The 24,239-nt window shown below is 40.5% G+C and overlaps 1 protein-coding gene across 4 annotated transcripts in view; it reads right to left on the minus strand.

Moving 5' to 3' along the window:
- Positions 1 to 1,689: 1,689 nt before the first annotated feature.
- Positions 1,690 to 24,239, minus strand: part of zgc:103755 (uncharacterized protein LOC449988 homolog) — a 48,828-nt gene continuing 26,278 nt past the window's right edge. For 3 of the 4 annotated variants that reach the window (XM_068339329.1, XM_068339327.1, XM_068339328.1), the window contains 8 exons: positions 18,475 to 18,610; positions 18,223 to 18,354; positions 10,486 to 10,680; positions 10,271 to 10,405; positions 8,111 to 8,234; positions 3,758 to 3,822; positions 3,588 to 3,666; positions 1,690 to 3,306 (listed from right to left, as the gene is read on the minus strand). In XM_068339329.1, coding sequence (XP_068195430.1) covers positions 2,955 to 3,306; positions 3,588 to 3,666; positions 3,758 to 3,822; positions 8,111 to 8,234; positions 10,271 to 10,405; positions 10,486 to 10,680; positions 18,223 to 18,354; positions 18,475 to 18,610 — 1,218 coding nt within the window. In that variant the 3' untranslated portion in view covers positions 1,690 to 2,954. The remainder of the gene's footprint in view (positions 3,307 to 3,587; positions 3,667 to 3,757; positions 3,823 to 8,110; positions 8,235 to 10,270; positions 10,406 to 10,485; positions 10,681 to 18,222; positions 18,355 to 18,474; positions 18,611 to 24,239) is intronic. The other variant, XR_011038602.1, reaches the window with a different exon arrangement.

Here is a 24,239-nt window from a genome sequence, read left to right on the forward strand (position 1 = left end):
AGCCATGGCAAAGTACACAAAAAAGGAAACGAGCAAATGAGAAAAACAAGTAATGTCCTGTGGTTTTCAGAAACACATGCAAGAGCTGTGAGCTGATGCAGGCTTCTCCATTTACATATACCTTCCATTTATATCAGAGCTAACACTATTAGCAACAATCATTGAGCACAGCTTTCTCAAAGTCGCCTGTACAAATGGCTTTTGTTATCTAAAGTCAGTTATGACCGATTCAGTGGCTCTAAGTGAATCATTAGCCGCTGTCCATGATATTAGGTACACATGTACTGTCTAATGTAATCCGGCTCAATTGTTCTGCCTTATCTACTTTTATAACAGGTGTAACATTTGACAGTTTTATAGAGCCATTAATTACATTTTACCATTAAGGTCACGGTGATGTTGAGCCAAGCTGCATTAGAGTCCAAGCATTTCTTCCAGTCCCTCATGTATGGAAATGGGAATGATGAACCATTCAGATTGTCTTAGTACAATACAGTTCAACACATCCTTAATAAACCACCACTTCAGGAATAAATATATCAGTATTGAACAAAAACGGATCATAAAGTAGCATTTAACTGTTTCAGTGAATTATAACAGATTGGCCAGGCTGGAGTCGTGTGTTAAAGCTGCAAAAAAGTTTAAACTCAATGCTTTCCTCCATGATTTTAAATCCATTTGTTTAGCCAGACCTTTGTCAGCCTCTGTTGATTATTGGCTTTAATATTAGAGCACATCCCACTCATAAAAGAAGCAGTTTGACTGTTCTTGACAATAACAGGAAGACAAATATAGTTGAAACTATGACCATCAGTGTGATACATTAGAATCTTTCTTTTATTTGGAAATATCTGACTCACCGTTATCTATCATTTCCTGAATATGATGGCTTGAGCTCTTGAATTGAGGTCAGCACCTCAAACACTTATCACAGTTTAGTTGTTGCTACTCCATTTTTGTATTAGCTTCATTTTAAAAACATACAGTGTAGAGCCCGCTGAATCAATACCCTGGTCATTAGTTTGGACATGCAAACACTTCATCCTCTCCCCCAGTGCTCTCTCCTGTTAAGTCTACAAAAATGTCTAACAATGGGCAGAGAAAACAATTTAAAGCATCTATTCAGACATCTATTTATTTTACAATCATGGCACAATAGAGTATGTCCAGGCTGGCAGGAAGCAAACAATGGCACTTCAGCAGCAGGTTTTTTCAGCTTTGGCTCAGATGAGTCCCAGAGGAGTCAGGCAAGTGAAGAGATGTGTAACAGTTTCAAAGTGCACGTGCAATTTCATTTTCGGTCCCTGCAGATTCTGTTGTGCACATGACCATTCCAAGAAAGTCAGAAAAACCTTTTTTTTTATAACTGTAACTTAACTTGGGGTCTAAAAAAGATTAGATTTTGGACAGCGAGGGGTAATTGGAATATTTTATACAAATATTTTCCATTAGCTATAAATGCCAAATGCTCCCCCCTTGCCCCTGTCCCACCCACCCGCCCACACCCACACCCACACATTCATATCTACATAACCAGAATTTTATTTGGAAAAACAATTATCCACCAAAACAGTAGCAAAATACTTTCATAGACATTCGGACGAATTTGAAATTAGTCATGCTGGAACACAACTGGGACAGTAGATCAAATGAAAGAGAAATGAGATGTGGTTCAGCAATGAAGGAAGATCACTTTAATGCAATGGGAATTTATTTTTAAGAATACAGTGTTGATAAAAAAGGAATATGAAGAGACTCCTTATGCATGAGGCCGTTGGACGATTCACCTGATCTTGAGCTCTGACCAGAACTGCTACACAACTACACAAAACCTGACAGAACAGATCAATGCGAAGACCATTCAAGATTCTGCTGCTACAGTTGCAGCCTACACAACCTAATTGGATGGTACATGAGTATTTTACTGAACAGCAGGCCTGTTTTCCATCTACACAATCGATGGCTTGCTCTCTGCTGAGTTGTCCAGACAGCTCCAATCAAATTGCAAACCGTCTCAATGAAACTTCCTGACGACTGCTCATTTCCTGTGTCGAGATGCTGTAATTGAGTGTCAAATATGATGATGCCACATCCATGTCATTCCTGACAGCTTTTCATTAGCGTTTGTTACCGTTATATGAATAAGACTATTTTAAGAACACATCCAGTGTTCTTCAAACTACGTGGTTCCCTTCAGATTTTATTAATCCGATTTCGACAAGAGTCAGATTTATAATCAGGCTTTCAATCATCACTGCCCAACACATGTGAACAGCATGCTGCTAGCTAAGAGAATCATAACAAGAAAGGTGCAAGGTAGGAATTATTTGATGATCTCATGGAGTCCCAAGCAGATACTTTCAATTTAAGTAGGACTCATGCATGTTGTGCTGATAGAGGTAACACTTCATGACATTTAGAATCAGTCCTGTTTGTCAAGTATCCAGTTTTGACTCAATTCTCAATTATCCCTATGTCAAAACGAACCAGGAAGTATATCAATTGCTCATTTTTCAAAGTGCTCTTCCTTCACATGGCTACATGCATGTTTGGTTTGCAGTAAGGCTAAATCTTTGGGTAAAAAAAAAGGTTACCATGTGTGCATATCCATACCTTCTCCCTATCATGTCTGATCTGTCAAATGTTTTAGTGCAATCAGATGCAGTGCAGTGTTTTGCTTTGTTTCTTTAATTTTTTTGCTTACCCTGCAGTGATAATTTCCAAAAATAATTAAGTTCTATAAAGTGCTTTCTTTACCTTCAACGGTTTTCTTTATAGTAGAAACTGTCTACAATGGCTGTAACTCGTGCCACCTCTGGAGGAGCAAAGACAACTCTATAAATGAGAAAATACTATGTGATGCAAAAGCAAACTAGATGGTTAACTTCAAAGTTTCACTTTGAATAGATCAGGAACAGAAAGACAAAACATGTCGTATTCATCGTCTACTGTCCTCAGCTGTTTTCGTTCACTAGGCGAGAGCCATTGATGCCGCGGTAGGTCACACGGCTGGGACGAACCAGCACGCCGTGGCCAGCTCGACAGGTGAAGTAGCGGCGGTCGCCCACGGATCCATCATTCTTGCCTTTGGGGCTCCGTAGTTCCAGACCCAGCCAAAGGCCTGGGGCGAAGTCAGCTGTCCCCAGGTAACGGATGAACGCCATCTCATTGGCGCTGCAGAGCAGGACCTGCATGCCCACATGGAGGAAGACCTGTCCCTCAGCACCGGGGGAGGGGCTGGACCCTGCTGCGCCACTTGGAACGCTGAGAGTACTCCAGCGACGACGTTGAGGGTTGGAAGTGTTTCTAATGTTCAGATGAAATGTGGAAGCATGGAAAGGAAAAAAACAAAAAAGATTTATGACAATTTATGGGAGATTCATGGCAGTTTGACAGATTGATGTTCAATCCCTCATTTTCTCTCATTACAGTTACAATCATACATTAGCCATTTAAAAAAGGAAACTGCTGACTAATTCCACTGCTTCCTATTACTATTGATTCCATCACAGCTGCAGGGCATCTAGATGATACTGAAAAGCTTGCGAGGGTGAAATATGGGAGTTATGTGAAAAAAAGAGGCATACCTGGCTACAGAACCTTTTTTGCTTGTTTCCTTCAGTGTGGCAATGGCAGATGATGTGCTCAAACTGCGACAGATTGACCCTGAATGTTAAGTACAAGAGGCATAATGAAGTTAAAATTCACATTTCAGCTGAAACTTAGTCAAATGTCAAAGGGACGTCAGAAACCTCACCACTGAAAGAATGGCTGAGGCGTGAGGACGTGAGCTCTGAGAGGCAGTCCACAGATCCGTGGATCCTAGGAGTCCGTAGGACGAAGCAAAAAGGTGACGCGTTAGTAATGTCAAGCTTAGTTTTCACAATGAGGCATCTAACGATGCAAAAAGTCCAATTATATTAACAGTTTATCCAAATCTTACTTTCCATATAATCCACAGATTTACCACTATTTTTAATCAGTTCTTTATTTGGAAAATATATGGAAATATCCCGAATCAGTTCAACAATAATTGTACGGTTGTTTCCACAATGCTAACAGCAACAAAGAAAAAGCCATTTCGGCTGCATGCACAACAGAACATGTCCAAACTACTGTTGTTTTGTGAAACTGCTGAGCCTATAATAACATTATTGCTCTGGAAGACATTATGAAGAGGCCACTGCATATCGAGAAATGAGCAAAAGAAAGACGTTTGTTTTCCAAATGGGTTGTGATAGCTGCTAACAGGGACAGAAAAGGAGAAACAAGTGCAATAAGGAGAAATTGAGGGTTTCCTCAAGCAAGCACACTAAGTGCCCCAAAATAAGCGGCAAGGACATGAAAAGAGGATGACAAAAAAAAAAGGGTTATCTTTAAAAAAGAAAAAAAAACAGCTTTTATCTCATAGGAGACACAGGCAGATGGTTTTAAAAAAAACAACAGGAAGATATAAGGAGCTATAAATACACGGATAAATGAAAAATGAATGCAGAAGCTGCTTGAAATGAAGCCCGAGCAGCACAGAAACGCAGAGACTAATTACACCTAGGCAGAAATTTGCATTGTGTTCAGCTAAACAGGAATCCTTCAAAAACTGACAGCAGCTCTCTCTTTTACAATAAAATCACTCAGTATTTTAGACTGCATCTAAATCCTAATGGTTTTCATTCAGTTATGACAAATTATATGCCTACTCATTATCATTAATGTGCCATTCAATAAAAAAGGCCAGTAGTTGTTATTCACTAACAGGAAATTAGAAGTAAAAACAAAACTGTCTCTGCAAGTAAATCTCTAGGTTTGTGAATATTTATGTCAGACAATGGTTACCATGGATCCAGGAATAAATGATCTTCATAAATAACAATTTCATGATACATCCGTCAAGGCAACGCCCCAGCGTAGAGTTCAAACCTGACCATCTGAGCACTTTCTATATTAACGATAACTCGTTCTGAGGAAATCAATTCACACATTCACCATCCTCACCTTCTTCTTGCTGATAAAGAATAAAGAATCCTCTATGACAGGTTATAGCTTAACAAATCAAAAGTCCATGTGAGCAACCAAAGTCATTATTTGTTGTTTACATCCAGCCAAAGTGTAATATGGGTGTGCATGTCACAAACACACATATACATATGTGTTATATATATATATATGGAGAAATACTGGAAGGGCATATGGGATATGGGAAAGAGAAGCATCACACAACACCGATGCCCAGTGGCTAGTGGACCTGAGGACTGACCACAGCTGCCTCCCAGAACAAGAACCAGTAACCATCTCAATGGCAGACATCCAAGAAAGAGTGTCAAAGATGAAGAGTTGGTCAGCACCGGGCCCGGATATGATCCATACATACTGGCTAAAGAAACTGACAGCACTCCATGAGCGTCTAGCAGCACAGATGAACCAGCTGCTAAGGGATGGGACGCACCCAGAATGGTTGACTGAAGGCAGGACAGTCCTGATCATTAAAAGACCCACAGAAGGGATCTACCCCATCCAACTACCGGCCAATAAGCTGTCTCAATACAACATGGAATCTCCTGTCAGGCATCATGGCGGCTAAGATGAGTAGGCACATGGATCAATATATGAGCGGGGCACAGAAAGGAGTTGGTAGTAACACCAGGGGAGCCAAGCACCAGCTACTGGTGGACAGAGCAGTACACAGAGACTGTAAGAATAGGCAGACCAACTTGTGCACCACCTGGATTGACTACCAGAAAGCCTACGACTCAATGCCACACACGTGGATACTGGAATGTCTGGAACTGTATAAGATCAACAGGACACTAAGAGCCTTCATCAAGAACTCAATGGGGAAGTGGAAGACAACCCTGGAGACTAACTCCAAGCCAATTGCCCAAGTTAACATCAAGTGCGGCATATACCAAGGGGATGCACTATCACCACTGCTGTTCTGCATAGGCCTGAACCCCCTCAGTCAAATCTTCACAAAGAGCGGCTACGGATACCGATTCCGAAGTAGGACAACAATCAGCCATCTCCTCTACATGGATGACATCAAGCTGTATGCCAGGAATGAGCGAGAAATTGACTCACTGATCCACACCACCAGGATCTACAGCGACGACATAGGGATGTCATTTGGATTAGACAAATGTGGCCGGATGGTATCCAGAAGAGGCAAGATGATCAGAACTGAAGGGGTTGACCTACCAGGGGGCAGGATAGAAGACATCAAGGACAGCTACAAATACCTTGGAATCCCACAGGCTAATGGCAATCATGAGGAGGCCGCAAGGAAGTCATCCACAGCCAAAAACCTCCAGAGAGTAAGGCAAGTCCTGAGAAGTCTGCTGAATGGTAAGAACAAGGTCTGAGCCATCAACATGTATGCACTGCCGGTCATCAGATACCCCGCTGGGATCATAAGCTGGCCAAAGGAGGAGATAGAAGCCACAGACATCAAGACGAGAAAGCTCCTCACCATGCATGGAGGGTTTCACCCCAAGTCCAGCATCCTGAGGCTGTACACTAAGCGGAAATGGCTGAATAAAGCTGGATTGACAGACAGCACAGATGCACTGATCATGGCAGCACAAGAACAGGCCCTAAGTACAAGAGCAATAGAGGCCAATATCTACCACAGTAGATCTGACCCAAGGTGCAGGCTATGTTAAGAAGCCCCAGAGTCAGTCCAGCATGTGGTAGCAGGGTGTAAGATGCTCACCAGCTCAGCATACATGAAAAGGCACAACCAAGTAGCTGTGATAGTGTACAGGAACATCTGTACCCGGTATGGGCTAGAAGTACCCAAATCCCAATGGGACATACCACCAAAGGTGGTTGAGAATGACAAGGCTAAGATCCTGTGGGACTTCAGCTTCCAGACCGACAAACAGCTGCTGGCTAACAAACCGGACATAGTTGTGATGGACAAAGAGCAGAAGAGAGCAGTGGTGATAGATGTGGTGATTCCAGCTGACGCCAACATCAGGAAGAAGGAACATGAAAAGATTGAGAAGTACCAAGGGTTGAAAGAACAGCTGGAACAGATGTGGAAGGTCAAGGTTAATGTGGTCCCCGTGGTAGTAGGAGCCCCAAACTGGAAGACTGGCTCCAGCAGATTCCTGGAACAACATCTGAAGCCTCAGTCCAGAAGAGCGCAGTCCTAGGAACAGCTAAGATACTGCGCAGAACCTTCAGACTCCCAGGCCTCTGGTAGAGGACCCGAGCTTGAGGATGACACACAGATACCACCCCACAAGGGTGAGAGGGACATTTTTTTTTTTTTTTTTACATATAGATTTTTTTTGTATTTTATATACTCGATTAATCCCCGAAGGGAAATTAGTAGCACACTTTAGTTCAAATCTAATCACATGCATATGTTAGTCTGTACAGGCCCTGAACAAACACACACACACAGGGGGCCTGTACGCATGCAGAGGGAGGTAGAGTGGCGGGCAGCTCCTGCTTGTTGCGCCCCAAATGAGCAACTAGTAAGGGGGGCGGTGCCTTGCTCAAGGGCGCCTCGGCAGTGCTACGGAGGTGAGCTGACACCTCCCACTGTCAGCTCACCTCCGGGTGTTTTTTGGGCGGGAGCAGGAATCAAACCGCCAATCTCAGATCATTGGACGACCCACTCTACTGCGCGCTCTACCACTGAGCCACTGCCGCCAAAAAGGATATATACATATGTATTAAAATAAACCCTGTTCTGTGAAGGTTTCAGTTGTGTGACAACTGAAACATATTTATAACATATTTATAATATTTTATATTTCAAGGCAAGACGATCACAACCAGGTTCCCCTTTAAATCAGTGATGCTTGACGATGGCCTCAGACTTAACGTTAGACAACTGAGCCCTTTAATTCACAACTAGGAAGGATGTTTGGTTTACCCAACAAAGGGAAAAGGTGTCAAAGCTGCACATTCACCTCATCAGATGAAATGATGAGAGGTACAAATACAACCTCAGGGTGTTAAAACATCTTGTAAATTCTTTCAAAATCTACATCCTTGCAATTCCTTGATGAAAAGTTCTCAACCAACTGCTGGCAAAAAACTGGAAAAAAGCATTATCATTATTTTCTACATCTATAAACAACCTTAAAGGACGGGCTCACACCTTTGAACACGAGTTGGAGGAGCAAAGACGCCATGTTTTGGTGGGCAGCTGAAGTATCTCACTCCTCCGACTGAGCCATCATTCTTACCGCTTGGCTTGTCCAGTCGGATGCCCAACCACAGTCCTACACAGTAGGAAAATATTTGTAATAATGTTCAGGAGAGACAGCTTTGAGTTGTAAGGTCTGTTAGAATAATGCATATACGTTATCTCATATTTACTCTTTCATATCCCTTTATTCTTTGTATTACACCTCATGACCATATAAATGTTTATGTCTGTCTGTAAGTGATTTGCTGTGTATTGAGTTATTTATTCAGGGAGACAACAGTAGCAATGGGATCACTGGAGTGATAGTAGAGGTCCCTTGAGCAGGCCATGACCTCTGAACTGCTAGTCAGGAATGTGCCTGGTTGTTTTCTTTTAAGTAGAGGATGTCGTAAAAAGAAGAATTATTAACTCTTTAATGCATCATTCCACAGGTGTTGTTTTACTGTTGTTTCTCTGCCCCCATCCCTTAGAAAAATAATGTAAACAGGGAACGCCCCAAGTGAATAAAGGAAAGGGTTCAGCAGAGACATTTCGAGAACGGGTTGGAGATCAGTAACTGAGCACATCTCTGTCCGTTCTCCTCGCGAGTAAAAAATATAAACTGTTGTCTTCTCCTTTTTGTGAGTGTGTTTTAAATGTTCTAGGTTGTTTGAACCTGACAAGGTCTTGTACTGAAAAAAATACTTACGTGCAGTGTTCACTCTATGCTGTGCGCTACTCGCACATTCTCAGCACACAAGAAAATGTATGCAGCGCACAAAATGAAATTCGATACAAACGTATTAGGTAATATCTAAGACCTAATCTAATTAATTAGACCAATCATGTTGTTTCTGTACCATTTTGCATTGTAAATCAGTGAGTGACAGGTGTCCAGTAAAAAGATGCGATAAGGTTCGATGAGCTATGCAGCCAATCGACGAGTTTATGCAAATACACAAACAAGCGATTTTTTTTTTGAGAAAGGTCAAAGCAAGAAACAAAGCCATTAGCCTGGAAAACGTGTACAACCACATGAAAAATAAGGTAAATTTTAAGTCAGATTTATTCATATTTTAATGACATTTATTAAGATTTTTTTTATTTATGGATATTAATCATTAAATGCTGTTACTACTAGATAATTAATGGGTAGTAGAAATGCTAATAAAAATAGAAATTTTACAAACCAAGAGTTACAGGAACTTATTCTCTCTCACAAGTAACAGCACATGTCACTGCGCAAAATGTGAATGTTTTAATGTGAACAAAATGTTATGTCTGAAAGGTGTATCATTTCTTCCAGAACAGGACTCTAAGCAAATGAAAATTGCTGCTGTAATTTGATTCTTTTAATAAGCCATGTAACTGTCATAATTTATTTGGTTAAATATGACAGTTAAGTTTTTGCCTTGAACTTTATGTTAGGTAACATCAGGATTTATTTAGATAAGCATTAACATAAACACTAAACCAAATGCAGTAATTAGAGTTATTTCTGTCTGTCTTCAAAGGATAATCATGATTTATTAAAACAGGAAAGGTCGAGCATGGGTTTAAAGGGTTTTCATTTACTCTTTACCTTCAACTAAAAGTGACACAAAGTCAGCACAATTAAGACTGAACATTTTCCAGATGGAACTTATTTTTATTCATACATCATCATCAAAGTATAAGGCCTTAAATTAAACATATTTGTATGGTAAGCACATTATTCCTACAATCAACTGTAAACCATTTACTTGACTGCCTCATCAATCAGTAACAGTGTTTGCTATGAAATATTTATTCTGTTTAGATTCAGGGTTTTCCCTGGTCATACTTCTGAACAGCTAATGAGGCCATAAAGTTATGACACTAAAAGGTTGATGTTGTTATCTATTGTGCATAATTATACGTAATTGTTTGCAAACTAATCTTCAGAGCTCATTTGAATATCTATGTGCACTTTTTTTCTGTTCCTTTGTTTCCCAGCATTTTGGCCAAGTACGATGTTTGTTTTAAGTCTCGACAATTGATGAATATCAGCCACACGAAGATGATTTGAATGGTGCAAGTGTCACAAATGTACACATTTATCAAGATTTCAGTCAAATCTGTGTAGGGGGAACAGAAATTTTAATAACTGACCTGGAGCAAAGCTAGTCTTTCCACAGAACTGGACTACACCAGTTCTCTGACCCACCACCAACACCCTTTCCCCCAGGCGTACCTCGGGGCCCACGTACATAGAGCTACCCGCTGAGGGGAGTCTGCCTCGAAGGCCTTGGGGAGGAGAGCAGAGAGTTTTAGGACTTAAACAATCACGATTCCTGGAGTTAAATTCAGTATATGACATTACAGACCTGCAGCAGTGAGCGCAGAGGCATCAGGAGACGAGCAGAGGGAAAGTGAGGCCGTGGTCCTGGAACTCTGGAAAGCACGCTGTCTTCGTAACCTGGCAGGAACACGCTGTCTCGGAAGAGGACGTGATCGGACCCCTGGTCCGTTACGAGAGTCCAGTGAAGATGAAGAAGAGGACAGGGTGCGGAGAAGACCACCTGTGGTGAAGAGGACACAGTGGAGTGAGTGGCAGGACTTGAACCACATCCACAGAGGAACTGAACTTATATACAGATGCGTAATAAGCAGCTACGTTGTCAGCTTTGTACTCTACATCAGTGGTGTCAAACTCATTTTCACCGAGGGCCACATTAGCCTAACTGCTGTCCTCAAAGGGCCAGATGTAATTAATAAATATAAGTAAATGTAATAGCTGGTGTCTCCCTTAGAGATAAGGTGAGAAACACTGCTGTTCGCGAGGGGCTCACAGTAGAGTAGCTGCTCCTTTGCTTCGTGGAAAGAAGTCAGTTGAGGTGGTTTGGGCATCTGGCGCGGATGCCTCTGGGACGCCTCCCTAGGGAGGTGTTTCTGGCACGTCCAGCTGGGAGGAGACCTCGGGGCAGACCCAGGACCAGGTGGAAGGATTATATCTCAACACTGGCCTGGGAACGCCTTGTGATCCCCCAGTCAGAGCTGGTGGATGTGGCCGGGGAAAGGGAAGTTTGGGGATCCCTATTGAAGCTGCTGCCCCCGCGAGCCGACTACGGATAAGCGGTGGAAGATGGATGGATGGATGGAAGTAAATGTAAGTCGATGTAATGTAGCATAAATGTAACTACTCCTTAATGTTAAATAACTCTGCATTTATTACTTACAAAAGTTACAAACATTACAGTTACACAGAAAATTTTTTGATTGTATCTTTATTATAATATACAATAATCCTTCGCTTATTCGCCACTGTTTCACTCGTAAAGCTGAATTTAAAGTACAGTGAACCCTCGGTTTTCGAACATAATCCGTTCCAGAAGGCTGTTCGAAAAGCGAGTTGTTCGAAATCCGAAACTATTTTCCCATTAAAAACAACTTTTTAAAGTTTCTTTTCACTATTTTACACCATAAACTGCACTGTATACTGTTTACCATACATAAAAAGGGGTAGAAATAGACACCGTTTTATTTTAATTAAAGATATCCTATCGAACTTTGAACACGAATGTGCTACGGAGGAAGCATCCTGGGCAGTTCGCTCGGCTCCCAAGTGAGTCGTGTTCAGGTACGCTCGGCTTCTTTCGGTTTACACAATAAACTGCACTGTATACTGTTTACCATTAATAAAAAAGGGTAGAAATGTAGAAATACACAGTGTTTTATTTTAATAAAAGATATCCTATCGAACTTTGAACACAAATGCGCTACGGAGGAAGCACCCTGGGCATTTGAGTTCGCTCGGCCCGAATTTTGGTCCAGTTCAGAGACGTAAAATTCTCAGATTTTCTGGTCGAAAACCGATTTGGTCGAGAACAGAAGCATTCGAAAACCAAGGTTTGACTGTAGTTGCCTCACCGCCATGAACCTCACTGCACGTCACTGGTTTTCTAAACGTTTAAATTACCATAAATAATAAATATTTGGTCGCTATAGCGAGGAATTTCGTTTTTTGCAGGTGGTCCTGGAACACATTAACCGCGAGTAAAGAGGGATTACTATAAATTCTTTTATTTTGTCAGGTTACGAAACTCACAGAACTCCATCAACCAAGGATCAAACTATTGAAGTGAATGAAGACAAATAACATCAAACACAAGGTTCTGACATTAACCCTGTTCAGAACTTTCTTGTTAAAATAGAAAATGGGATTAATTACTGCATTGTGGGAAATGTAGTTTTTGGTCACAGCACACTTTTGACCTATCTATTTTCAGATGCTCTGACCTTTTATGCTCTTGCGGGCCACATAAAATGTGGTGGGCCACATTTGGTCCCCAGGCCATGAGTTTGACACATGTGCTCTACATCATCTACTGCTAGCTATGAATACTACTGTGCTGCATCACACCACACTGTGTGCCTCGCATCTGAATACTGAACCCAACATCAATCGTATCAAAAGATTCCTTTTACTCATGTGTGACTGCCCTCCTGAATGTAGCCTACAGCAGCCACTGTGTCACATGATGCTAATGCATAGCAGATCAGCTTAACTGTCTTTCACAGTTCCTCAAACTAATGGTCAGGATTCTAAACTAGAGGGAATGAGTGGCTGAACAGATGATCAGTTTCATCTTAAGAGGCTTTTTGGAGGCAGCTTCTCATTATGTATTTGAACTGTCAAAGTCCTCTCTCGGCCATTCATTAAAGATGTTAAAGGCTAACTGATCAAGTGTTCTCCAAAAAACCCATCTTTACTCAAAAAGAGGACCAAGCAAATAAGCCCCAACAAGTGGCTGGCAATGCACACAAATAATTCAGCAGAAATTAGTACACCAAGCTTTCAGGAAATTGACCCCTTGTTAATTTAACAAATTTGTAGACTTCTGCCGTTTGAATTTCATGTTTAATGATCACAAACATAATATTCTGTTAGGCTGAGGAAAAGGCTCAGAATCTAGATTATGGTTAATATTCAGTTACTTAGGAAACACTTTCTTTATTATCTAAATCATGTGTTCATTGCAAATGCAGCGCTAATGGATAGACATTAGAATATGAAAGTGGCATTAATGAATTCCATTAAAGGCCTTGATTATCCTCCTGAAGTACCCCCAGATGGATTATGACGCTGGATTCAAGCATTAAGATTCACTAATTATCAGAGGCAGGGGATGATTAGGAGTGTATGGAACTAACATTTGACCAATTCTTACATTTACAACCAAAACCAGATGAAACTGAAGAGAGCAAATTCACTCCCTCACCCCATGCCCTGACACCACACTAAAAAACAACAGGGCAGTACCTTTCCCTGCCACTGGGGCGTCTCTCTCTGAGCCATGACAAGGACCAGGTGAATTGTTTTTATGACCAAAGGTGTTTTTGACAGATGGAGATAAAGCTTATGATTTACACAAAAAATAAACAAGAAAAAGAGTCACAACACAGAGTTTTACATGTCATCCTCCAGTTGCAGCACTTTATGATCCACGGCCACAGTCAACGAGAGGACAATGGAGGATTGGGTTCCATTGGTCCAGCTTTCACGTTGAATTTCCAGAGCACAACTCAAACACAATACCGTATTATTTTGATATCCTAATTTTATGTTGATATTAGTTTTTGGTGTTTTTGTAGATCTGGAGAAAGCTTATGACAGGGTGCCCAGAGAGGAACTGTGGTATTGTATGAGGAAGTCTGGAGTGGCAGAGAAGTATGTTAGAGCGGTGCGGGACATGCATGAGGACTGTAAGACAGTGGTGAGGTGTGCTTGAACAGAAGAGTTCAAGGTGGAGGTGGGACTGCATCAGGGATCAGCTCTGAGCCCCTTCTTGCTCACTGTAGTGATGGACAGGCTGACAGACGAGGTTAGACAGGAATCTCCATGGAATATGTTTGCAGATGACATTGTGATCTGTATTGAGAGCAGGGAAGAGGTGGAGGAGAAGCTAGAGAGGTGTTTGTCCTGGAAAGGAGAGGAATGAAGGTTATCCGCAGTAAGACAGAGTACATGTGTGTGAATGAGAGGGACCCAAGAGGAAGAGTGAGGTTACAGGGAGAAGAGATCAAGAAGGTGGAGGATTTTAAGTATTTAGGGCAGTGGTTCTTAACCTTGTTGGAGGTACCGAACACTGCCGGTTTCATATGCTCACTCACCGAACCCTTCTTTAGTAAAAAAAAATTTTTTTTTTTTCAAATTTAAGACATAAGTATATGTTTTACTGGTGTATTTAATGAATTGTGCATTTATCTCACCTTTTTCAAAGAACAAAACCAAGATAGTGCATGAACTCACATGAAAAGGCCATAACCGCAAATCAGTGTGACTTCTGTTCTTGTTATTGAGAGACCAGTTCAGATATGCATGGCTTCACTTTGGCAAGTGCTACTTTTATGTCATTTTCACAGCAAAGTCTGTTTCTTTTGTTCTCCATGCAGCTTAAGGAAGTGTGTTCCTTTATTTTTGCCAGTGCGAGCCTAGAGTTGCTAAACTTGACATTACAAATAATGCAGAACGCTTACTCCCATCACGTTCCGTTATACAGTACAAGTAAATTCAGTTTGTATTCGTCCGACCACTTTCTTTTTTTGCTCAACGCAGTTACTATGAATTAAAATATTAAGAAAACAATCAGATGACATAACATCATGACAGGCATAAATCGACTACTGATTGCGCAAAATCAGATGCAGCACAGGCAGGCTAATCAATGTAGCGTGATCACCTGCAGCCAGTGATGGCTAAGGGGGGCGTGTCATCACCAATTGACACGATGTGTCAAACGTACACAGCGATGTGTCGGGTGTTTTGTCTTGACCCCCGTCTCCACCGAACCCCTGAGACCGACTCACCGAACCCCTTGGATTCGATCGAACCCAGGTTAAGAACCACTGACTTAGGGTCAACAGTCCAAAGCAATGGAGAGTGTAGAAAAGAGGGAAAGAAGCATATACAGGCAGGATGGAACGGGTGTAGGAAAGTGTCAGGTGCAATGTGTGCGATATGCTGGGGTTCACTTTGAGAGTGACCAGGAAGGATAGGATCAGGAATGAATACATCAGAGGGACAGCCCATGTTAGAGGTTTTGGAGACAAAGTCAGAGACGCCAGACTGAGATGGTTTGGACATGTCCAGAGGAGAGATAGTGAATATATTGGTAGAAGGATGCTGACATTTAAACTGCCAGGCAGGAGGCCTAGAGGAAGACCAAAGAGAAGGTTTATGGATGTAGTGGTAGACACATGAAGGTAGTTGGTGTGAAAGAGGAGGATGCAGAAGCCTGGGTTAGATGGAGGCAATTGTTTCAGTGTGGCGACCCCTGAAGGAAAAAGCTGAAATTAAAATAAGATGTGATATTAGTTTTGATATTATGGTTGATGAGTTTGAAATGTGTGGTTATGTTAGTAAGTATGGTTTTCAACACATATTCTAGAAAAAATTAGTGGTTCCATAACAACAGAAAACCTCCTTGTTTTAATCCCAAGGGTATGAACACGATATATTTCCATAAAAACAACTTTAAAAAAATAAATGCATAGAAAAGTCAAAATATTCAAAAGACACAGCAAACTACTATGACCACTCTCTGTGGTGAGTTTGATAAAAGCTAGAATGTATAAGTTTGTCAGCTATGCTCCGGACAACTAATTTTCACACCAGCAATTTTTGATTGCTGGGATAAAAAAAGACCGAACATGAAAATGGAGAGAGCACCCAGTGAAGCTCTGCAAGAATGTCAGAGTGAAAACCAGAAACAAAAAAAATCTACCGCCAAAAGATAAAGCACACAAGCTGGAGAGAAGAAACTGAAGGGGCAGCATGGCATTCATTGTCAAGCAGCAATGAAACAAGAACTACTGAGAGGCTATTTTTTTTTGATTGAACTAACACTCTTCTACCTCAACACACAATAGCAATATTTATATATGCTGAGACAAGCAGTTACAGCAGCACAAAGCCCCACTGACAGCAAATACAAAACTTCAAAAGGAATCTTGTTACAAGCATACAAAGACAACATTTTGTACAGACAGAAATGTAACTTTCGTTGTTGTTTATAGTTATGTTGATTTGAATGAAATCTTACCTTTGAATTATTCTATAAATCATAAAAATGTGTCCAAGTAGATTTAAGGGAAATTGTCTCTTTTAACACACAAGACACAGAAAACATCTTTAATGTTCTGACCTCATTAATGTGTTACCACATTCTAAACTTTATCAATCAATCAATCAATCAATCAAGCATAAGATAAAGCATAAGCGATGGTGGCGGGGAAAAACTCCCTCATTGAGGAAGAAACTTCAGACAGGACCTTTATAACGTACTTTGGATGCAGTGAATCAAAAAACCTCAGCTTCACCTGGTATGTGTTGGTTACATTTCAGTTCATATTCAGAAAGAGATGACAACCTTCATCTCAGCCTTGGACGTGTCTTTGACTTCAAACAAGAATATACGAGGCTCAGAATACCAACATTTCTGTCACTTGACCTTTAGTTTGCAGGGACGTTCTGGCTCCATCGATCTCCTCACACTGACATATGCTTGCGTATCAGACTGAATCAACTGTAGTGCTTTCTTCTCACTGGTCTTTCAGGTCTGAGCTATAGCTGTAACAGTTTGTCGTTCTGCTGTGACCTTCTGTCTGACAGCAGCAAGCGATCAGCACCAATGTGAAAGGATGCTTCAATGCAAGCAGCTCCCAGAGGTTGAGTTGTACGTGGGGAACAAAGCAGCGTTGATATAATCAAAACGATAATTAAAAATCTTTGACAAGCAATGAATACGATGACGATGACAATGATGTTATTAAATACCGACTGTGACTAAATCAATATGGAATATAGTGACAAAAAATTCAACCAAATTGCTGAAAATCGATCGATACACCTTCATGTCATGACTGAACATTTCTGGAGCTTTTCTCTGAAAATGAAATACAACAAACAGAACCCACTCCCTCATCATCGTCATCATCCTCACTCCATTCAAGGCGAGAGATCAAAATATCTGATCATATTAGATCCATATCATAAAGACCTTGTTTGCTGATAAATGAGTTGGGCTCCTGATTCGTCATATGCCCTGCATGCCACACATGACATTCACACACAGCTGATGAATGGCTCCCAGGCTAATCAGCCCACAGACACCTATGTTATTAAAACTGATTAACTGGACCATCAATCATGAAATTCAATAGGCCACACTGAGGTCAGCTATTCCCATCACATCCAGATCAATCAGCCCTATAGAAACCTATTAATATACATTACCACAACACAGCTGTTGCCCCCAGCAGGTGCCAGAAACACCCAAACCTGCCATAAAACAGTTTTTACAATGTTCACAGGCAACTGGACTATATTATGAGAGCACATTTGTCATGAACTAAGGATCCAAGAGCTTTCAGCAGGGAGGTCTTGTCAGCAATTTAATTTATGCTTTGTCCTGTGGCACAGGTTCAGAATACACTTTTCAAAGCATTCGAGAAAAATTAAAACAAGGGCCCAGATGCAATAAATTCTGTAACGTGGTGACACGACACAGAGGCAGGGAAAGTTGAGTAAGCCTATTTTTGTCACAAAGGACTCAGCTGGAGACCTGACTCTGCTGAAAGCCTCATATGGACACCATGGAGTGACTCAGTCATTCCATAACAGCCTCAGAACCCACTGTGTCAGCAGCAAGCATGTCAGATCATCTGTTACCATGACCCCACAGAGATCACCACAACAAAGCATTTTAAATCACATCAGGGGAATCTCTTTTTATCAAGTATTTGATCTAATAAACAGTATATGGTTACCTTGATATGATGAAACAGTTACCACTGTGGCATTAACAGCACTCAACAGAGTTTCCCTTCTCTCTGAGTTCATGTCATGACTCATAATTTCTTCATTCGTCTTTTTTATTGTTTGGTACCAGAATTCCACAGACATTCTTCTAAGGTGGAATCATGAGATTAGCCATGTGGAGCAGTGCTTAACCATCCAAACACCCTCACTATAAAGTTGGGACAATTCCTGTATGATTCAGGAGCAGAACTTTATATAGCATCAATAATAAGTGTGAAGAGCATCTTGAAGTGTTCTCTACCTGTGTTTATCTTGGAGGTGATTCGAGACAGGTCAATACGACGGGGAGGTCGTATTGGTGTGGACGTCCTAGTAGCATTGGCTTTATGCCTATCCAAAGGTTTGCTTATCTTAGAGAGGGGAGCAAAGATTCCTGAGAACAAAAAAATAAATAAAAAAAACTTTGGCCATGCATGTAGCAGGTTATAATCAGCTTCAGCAGACTCCTGAGGCAATTGAGTAGGTCAGAGCGTTGGACTGTGGTAAGACCCACCATGCTTCATTCGACAGGTAAAATACTGAACCCCTGCAACCGAGCCGTTGTTCTTCCCCTCTGGTTTGTCCAGCTCCACTCCGGCCCAGAGGCCTCCAGAAAACTCTGTACTGCCACAAAATCGCAGGGTCCCTACCTAGATACACACAAAACACAACACAGAATGGAAAGCAAAACAAATATTACTTCAGAACCAAGTAAATCGCAAAATATTTTGATACAGTTAAGTTTACCAAAGCTGAAGAGGAGAGATGCAATACAGGTGGTAAATCAAACTTAGCATATTAGACTGGCTGATAATAAGTCTGTATCAGTCACTCATTACAACACAGCACACTGCTATTGTGTTCCCGATGTGCCACAGAAATCCATCACAGGCACAATATTTCAGAGGAAATAGAAGTAGTACTTATTAACCATTCTTTCTCTGCGTCTGAGCACCTGTTGTTTGGATGACAGAAGAAAAACAAACTGATTACACGTGTGGAGATTTTAATGTGGATAATTACATATCACCAAATGGGAACGGTGATAGCCAGAGACTTCTTCCAACCAACATCACCATATGATTACCGAGTCCTTAAAATGGAACTTAAAATGGAAAGTTGATACCTTGCATCCATATTCAGGGTATTTTTTTCAGACAGGCATTCGTTGAAATAACTTCCTGTTGGTTTGTTAGCATTTACGTAACTGCCTAAAGGAAGCTAAATTGAAGATAAAGGACTCCCAGACTACTTCCAGTCCAGATGGACCTGACACCTCTGACCAGATTCTGAAATATACACACTAATGGTACATGGCCTAAAGTCACTTTCTTCCTACTGCTCCTTACACAGTGCAGTATGAAAGGTTCATAAACCAAAATGCATTACTTGTGTTAAATTTGTAGAAACAGTGAAGCCAGACTGGACTGCTTCTGCCTTCAAGCTCCATGGAGCAGCACCTGGATGATAAATCTAGAAATACCTCAAAAATACTGTCTATCTTCTCAGACGACTTAACAAAGTAAGACAAGGATGTCTGAGCGTGGAGGTTACATGACTGTTTTCAATTACATTTAAAAATCACACTTCCATAAAATCGCCAATCGACCAGTTTATGTTATACAGAGGTACCTCTACTTACGAAATTAATTAGTTCCAGAAGAAATTACGTAAGTAGAAAATTACGTAAGTAGAGACGCGTTTTCCATGCAAATGCCCTAATCTGTTCCAAGCCCACAAAAAATCAGACATGTTTTATAAAGCATAAAAATGCATCAAAACATGTAACAAATACATGTTACGATTACATTATTACACAATAAATGAGACTTGTGCATAACGTAAAAAGCAAAGAATAGAGTAAAGAATAATAATGATGGTCATTTACCTTTTAACTGCTGTCCTCATTGTTTTTTGCCCTCTTTGGTTCATGCGCTCCTATCTCACGATACCGAACAACAAAGTAAATTCCAGTCCTCCTTTTGAACTTCTCCAACCACCCACACAATGCCTTAAACTCCTTAAACTTCCTTTTGTTTTAATAACGTGTTAATTGTAGATTTTTGGCCATATTCTTTGGCGAGATCAACCAAATGCATCCCTTTCTCATGCTGTTCTATGATCTCTTGCTTTGTTTGTATGGACAAAAAATCTCTTTTCTTCGTCTTTTCTTTTTCCCTTTTCTCCATCACTTTCTTGGGGTCCGTAGCGAATATGTACTCAAAAAGTTATTATATTACCTCACGGGTCGAGTGAGGAATGCCGAAGACACTCCATAAACACCTCTAGCTCCATACAGAGGTGGAGTGGCATCCCTCTTAGCCAATGGGATGCCAGGAAGATATATAATAGGTAATAGCCAATGGCAGAGCAGCTATGAGAATGTTGCATTCAGGTACCTGCGGGAGATTCAAATATCAGCCGATACTGTGTTTTTATTCGAGTATCAGCGGATACTGTGTTTTTACATTATGTAAGTCGAAATTTATTTCGTTAGTAGAGGTAATATTTTCCTGCTGAGAAATTTCGTAAGTAGAAAATTTCGTACGTAGAGACATTCGTAAGTAGAGTTATCACTGTATATCATGACCTTAAATTAAATAAAACTTTAGTTTTAATTCATCATTAAAATTTGAACTTCCCAGCTGCTCTGAGAGTATAAAATATGGAGCTAAAAAAACAAAATAACAAAACCCAAAACAAAAAACTTGTCATCCTCAGTACCGCTGTAGAGAAATATAATTTTCGGTGAGTTTCAAACAGTTGTGATTATGTACTGCAGTTACTTAAATGATGGAGATGTCACTATGAAATGGCTGCTTAACTTTCAGAGGCTGATCAAATTAGCTTTTCCGCAGTGGTATTCAGCATACTGTAGCTGCTTGCACACAGTCACTGTAGTCTCCAATGACTGCAGGAAGCAACCAAACATATTAAAGAGGATTATAATGTATGGAAGCTCATACTTTGTTTTCTTTGCTTGTTCTGGTGCACAATTATTCACATTTGATGTAACTACTGAATAGTCATGAAATTAGTAATACAGATGTGGAGACTATCAGGAGTTTAGTTTGAGTTGTTATTAGGAGGTATTTCAAGGTCTTAGGAGGAGACAGAAGGTATTTGAGCTGTAAATAAAGCTTGAATTTGAATCAATGGCCAAACAGTGAGTGTTTCTTTCTGCAGTTTGACCACTCAAACCTAGGTTTGGATGGGTTCATGCTGTCAGCAAGATGACTAAAAGCTCACCCCGGTCAGAGGGAATTACATCTTTCTGGCATTTCCACTTCTGTCTGAGGGGAAGAACTGTGTGTAAATTTGTCAAACTTGAATTGTGTCATGAACTGTTGGAGAGCTACACTTTATTTAACCTTTGGGGCTAAATCCCAACAAGAGTGCTTCTTGTCAAAAACACTGGATCTGAACAACACCACCAGAATGTAGTGAGGTTGGAGTTGTAGATCAACCAGTGGGTCAGTTGTCTTTGCATCACATGTGGAACTGGGAAAAATATCAAATCAAGGCTGGTCTGATGCAGTGAAAGGACGTTTGCAGCTACTATACAAATCCCTGTAGGGAAATTAGTTTTTCTACTCTTTATATGTATTTCACACATGTATATGTAGGGGCAGAGCATGTACGCCACCCTCCAGTCCCCAGCCAAAGACAAATTAGATGGTGTTAAACAGAAAATAGTCCAAACTTTGTGGGATACTCTGAAAAAATATACCTTCTAGTTTTATTTCATTATAACTGAAGCTGCACTTGATTTAACAATTTTCTGACAAATTCTAAACTGCTGAAAAGAATCCGCAAACATAGCTTCGGTAACAGTGTCAGCTATGCACACCATAAGGTCAAGGTTGAACGAAGGAAACATATGTCTACTGGAATAGAATGACCTTCAAGCAAAGGGGAAGACTTATTGAATCACTATTCTCAACATTCTAATACTGTTACAAGATTGCTGAACAGAAACAAAATGTAAGTGGAACTAATCTGAACATGCACAGATAAGTGTTGATGATATGCCAAAATAAGGTGTCAGACATAACCCTGAGTGCTGAATGGAAGCCAAGAGGGTGTTGCTTAGCAACTGGAAAGTGTTTTATACTTAATGAATAAAATAATTCTAAGAATACAAATCAAGCTTTTGTGTTGGTTTAGTAAAAACCTCTGCACGGCTCCATACCACTGATGTGAAGAAGTGAGACGAGGTGACGCAATAGATGCCAACCAACGGGGGGTTTTAAGGAAAATATAATGTTCATGGTTTCACTAAACGCATTTGTAGTTAGCTACTGCTGCCATGCTTGTTATCAAAATTGGGATCAGTGGATTATCTTATTTTGTCAGGTATAAATATTCATGATTAAAAGAACGAACAAACAAAACACACAAACAGAGCTGTGGCCCCTCCTTTGTTTAGAGTCTACATACAGTAACACTGAGAAGCTTCCCTGTCATATAAGTGGTGGTTAACTCCGTATATGATTTATTAAATCTGTTTTACATTTAATAGTCCTGCTGTTGAAGCATGTCAGTGACTAAAGGTACACAGATAATTAATTCCCTACTTCACACACAGCCCAAAGTACAACACCTAATCACAGACATGCCACAAAACCAATATTGTTTAAAATGCAATCATTCTAGTTCAAGGACTATTGGTAAAAAAAGAAGAAGAAGAAGAATGGAATGGAAAAAATATGAAATATCTCAATTCTGAGGAAAATATTATAATAGTTTTGGGGCAGGTCGGTGATTAGTTTTTTCCTAAAAAAAATATATATATAGTTGAATAAACATCCAATAGTTGTGATTCCATAACTTTTGTCAGGATTGTAGCTTGTCTTTATTTATAATAAACTGTTGAAAAGCATCACGATGAAGGCAAAAGGTTACTAATTTTGCAGGGATTTGAGTTTGTTGGACACTAATGTGGTAAGAACTCTGTCTAACACTTAATCAATAGTCATTTAATTGGTGATTATGGATGAAATATGGGAGTAACAGAGAGTAGCACCACAGATGTAGATCTGGATAGCATGGCTGGCTGGACACAATATTCCGTCAGTGTAGAAAATGAAAGAAAAATTACCTTTGCTAATATAAAGACCACCACGGCTTTTCAACATCCATAGGGACAGGATAAGCATCTTTAAACATGCTACCATCAATGAACCACAAAGAGGAGGCATGCGTGTAGCTCTGGGGTGGAAGCACCTAACGTTAAAGAGCAACATTTTGTCTTTAGCTTCATAAAGAGAAAAAGCCTTGCAATTCTCGTATAAAGTTCACTAAATCAGATCCAATGATTTCAGGCACAGATGGACATCACACCCTGACTTTGTGTATGACACCTCCATGTTTAATGGTGACGCATGATGAGTGAAGGTTGTGAAAACATGTTCCATTTAACATTAATGTTCCTTCCAACATTATTCATAGATCTCTTATGCTGTGCACTTCATGTGCAATTTTACTTACAGAAGGACGCTGTAAAACACATCAATCTACAGGAATAAATATCCACGCATTTACGTCATTCTGAAAGTGACAGGCCAGAATTTTCCAACAATTTTATGTACATGAGAAAATAAATTTCCTCAGTACCGCAGAGTAACTCCATGCATGAGAGTGTGTTCACCCCAGTGTAAAATCTCTAAACAAATACGTACAGAAAAACATTTTTAATGTGAAGATGTGATAACTGTGGGAGTCGGCCGGCAACTCCTGCTTTAGAAGATGGGCTGCTGCTGTGGGATCACGATCCTCATCGCTGCACTGAAGGCTCATGCTGGCTGATCTGGCTCCTTTACAAAATAGGGTGGATTGCAAAAGTGTCAACCACTTCACCCTTCAGACCTCCTCCTGGAAAAAGATTTGGTAAGACTGCTGCCAATGTGTAAGGTGTGTGTGTGAGGCTCTATAAGAAGTTCAACAGAATAATTGATGTGTAACAAGGATTATTAGCTTTGTTGATTAAGCCAGCCAGAAAACTCAACCTATTTTTCTTCTTTTGCGGTTAATAAAGTGTAAATAAAGTGTGAATATTTCAATCGATCAATCAACCTTTATTTATATAGAGCTTAATCGCATTATCAGATATTTCGAAGCACTTAAACAGAAACAGAAGCCCAAAAGAACCCTCCAAAGCAAGCATAAGCGACAGTGGCGGGGAAAAACTCATTCATTGAGGAAGACACTCCAGGCAAGACCCAAGACTCTGGAGGGTGGTCATCCGCCTTGACCGGTTGGGTGGAAAAATAAATATAC

The sequence above is a fragment of the Antennarius striatus genome, chromosome 17 (genome assembly GCF_040054535.1).
Source record: "Antennarius striatus isolate MH-2024 chromosome 17, ASM4005453v1, whole genome shotgun sequence".
Lineage (NCBI taxonomy): Eukaryota > Metazoa > Chordata > Actinopteri > Lophiiformes > Antennariidae > Antennarius > Antennarius striatus.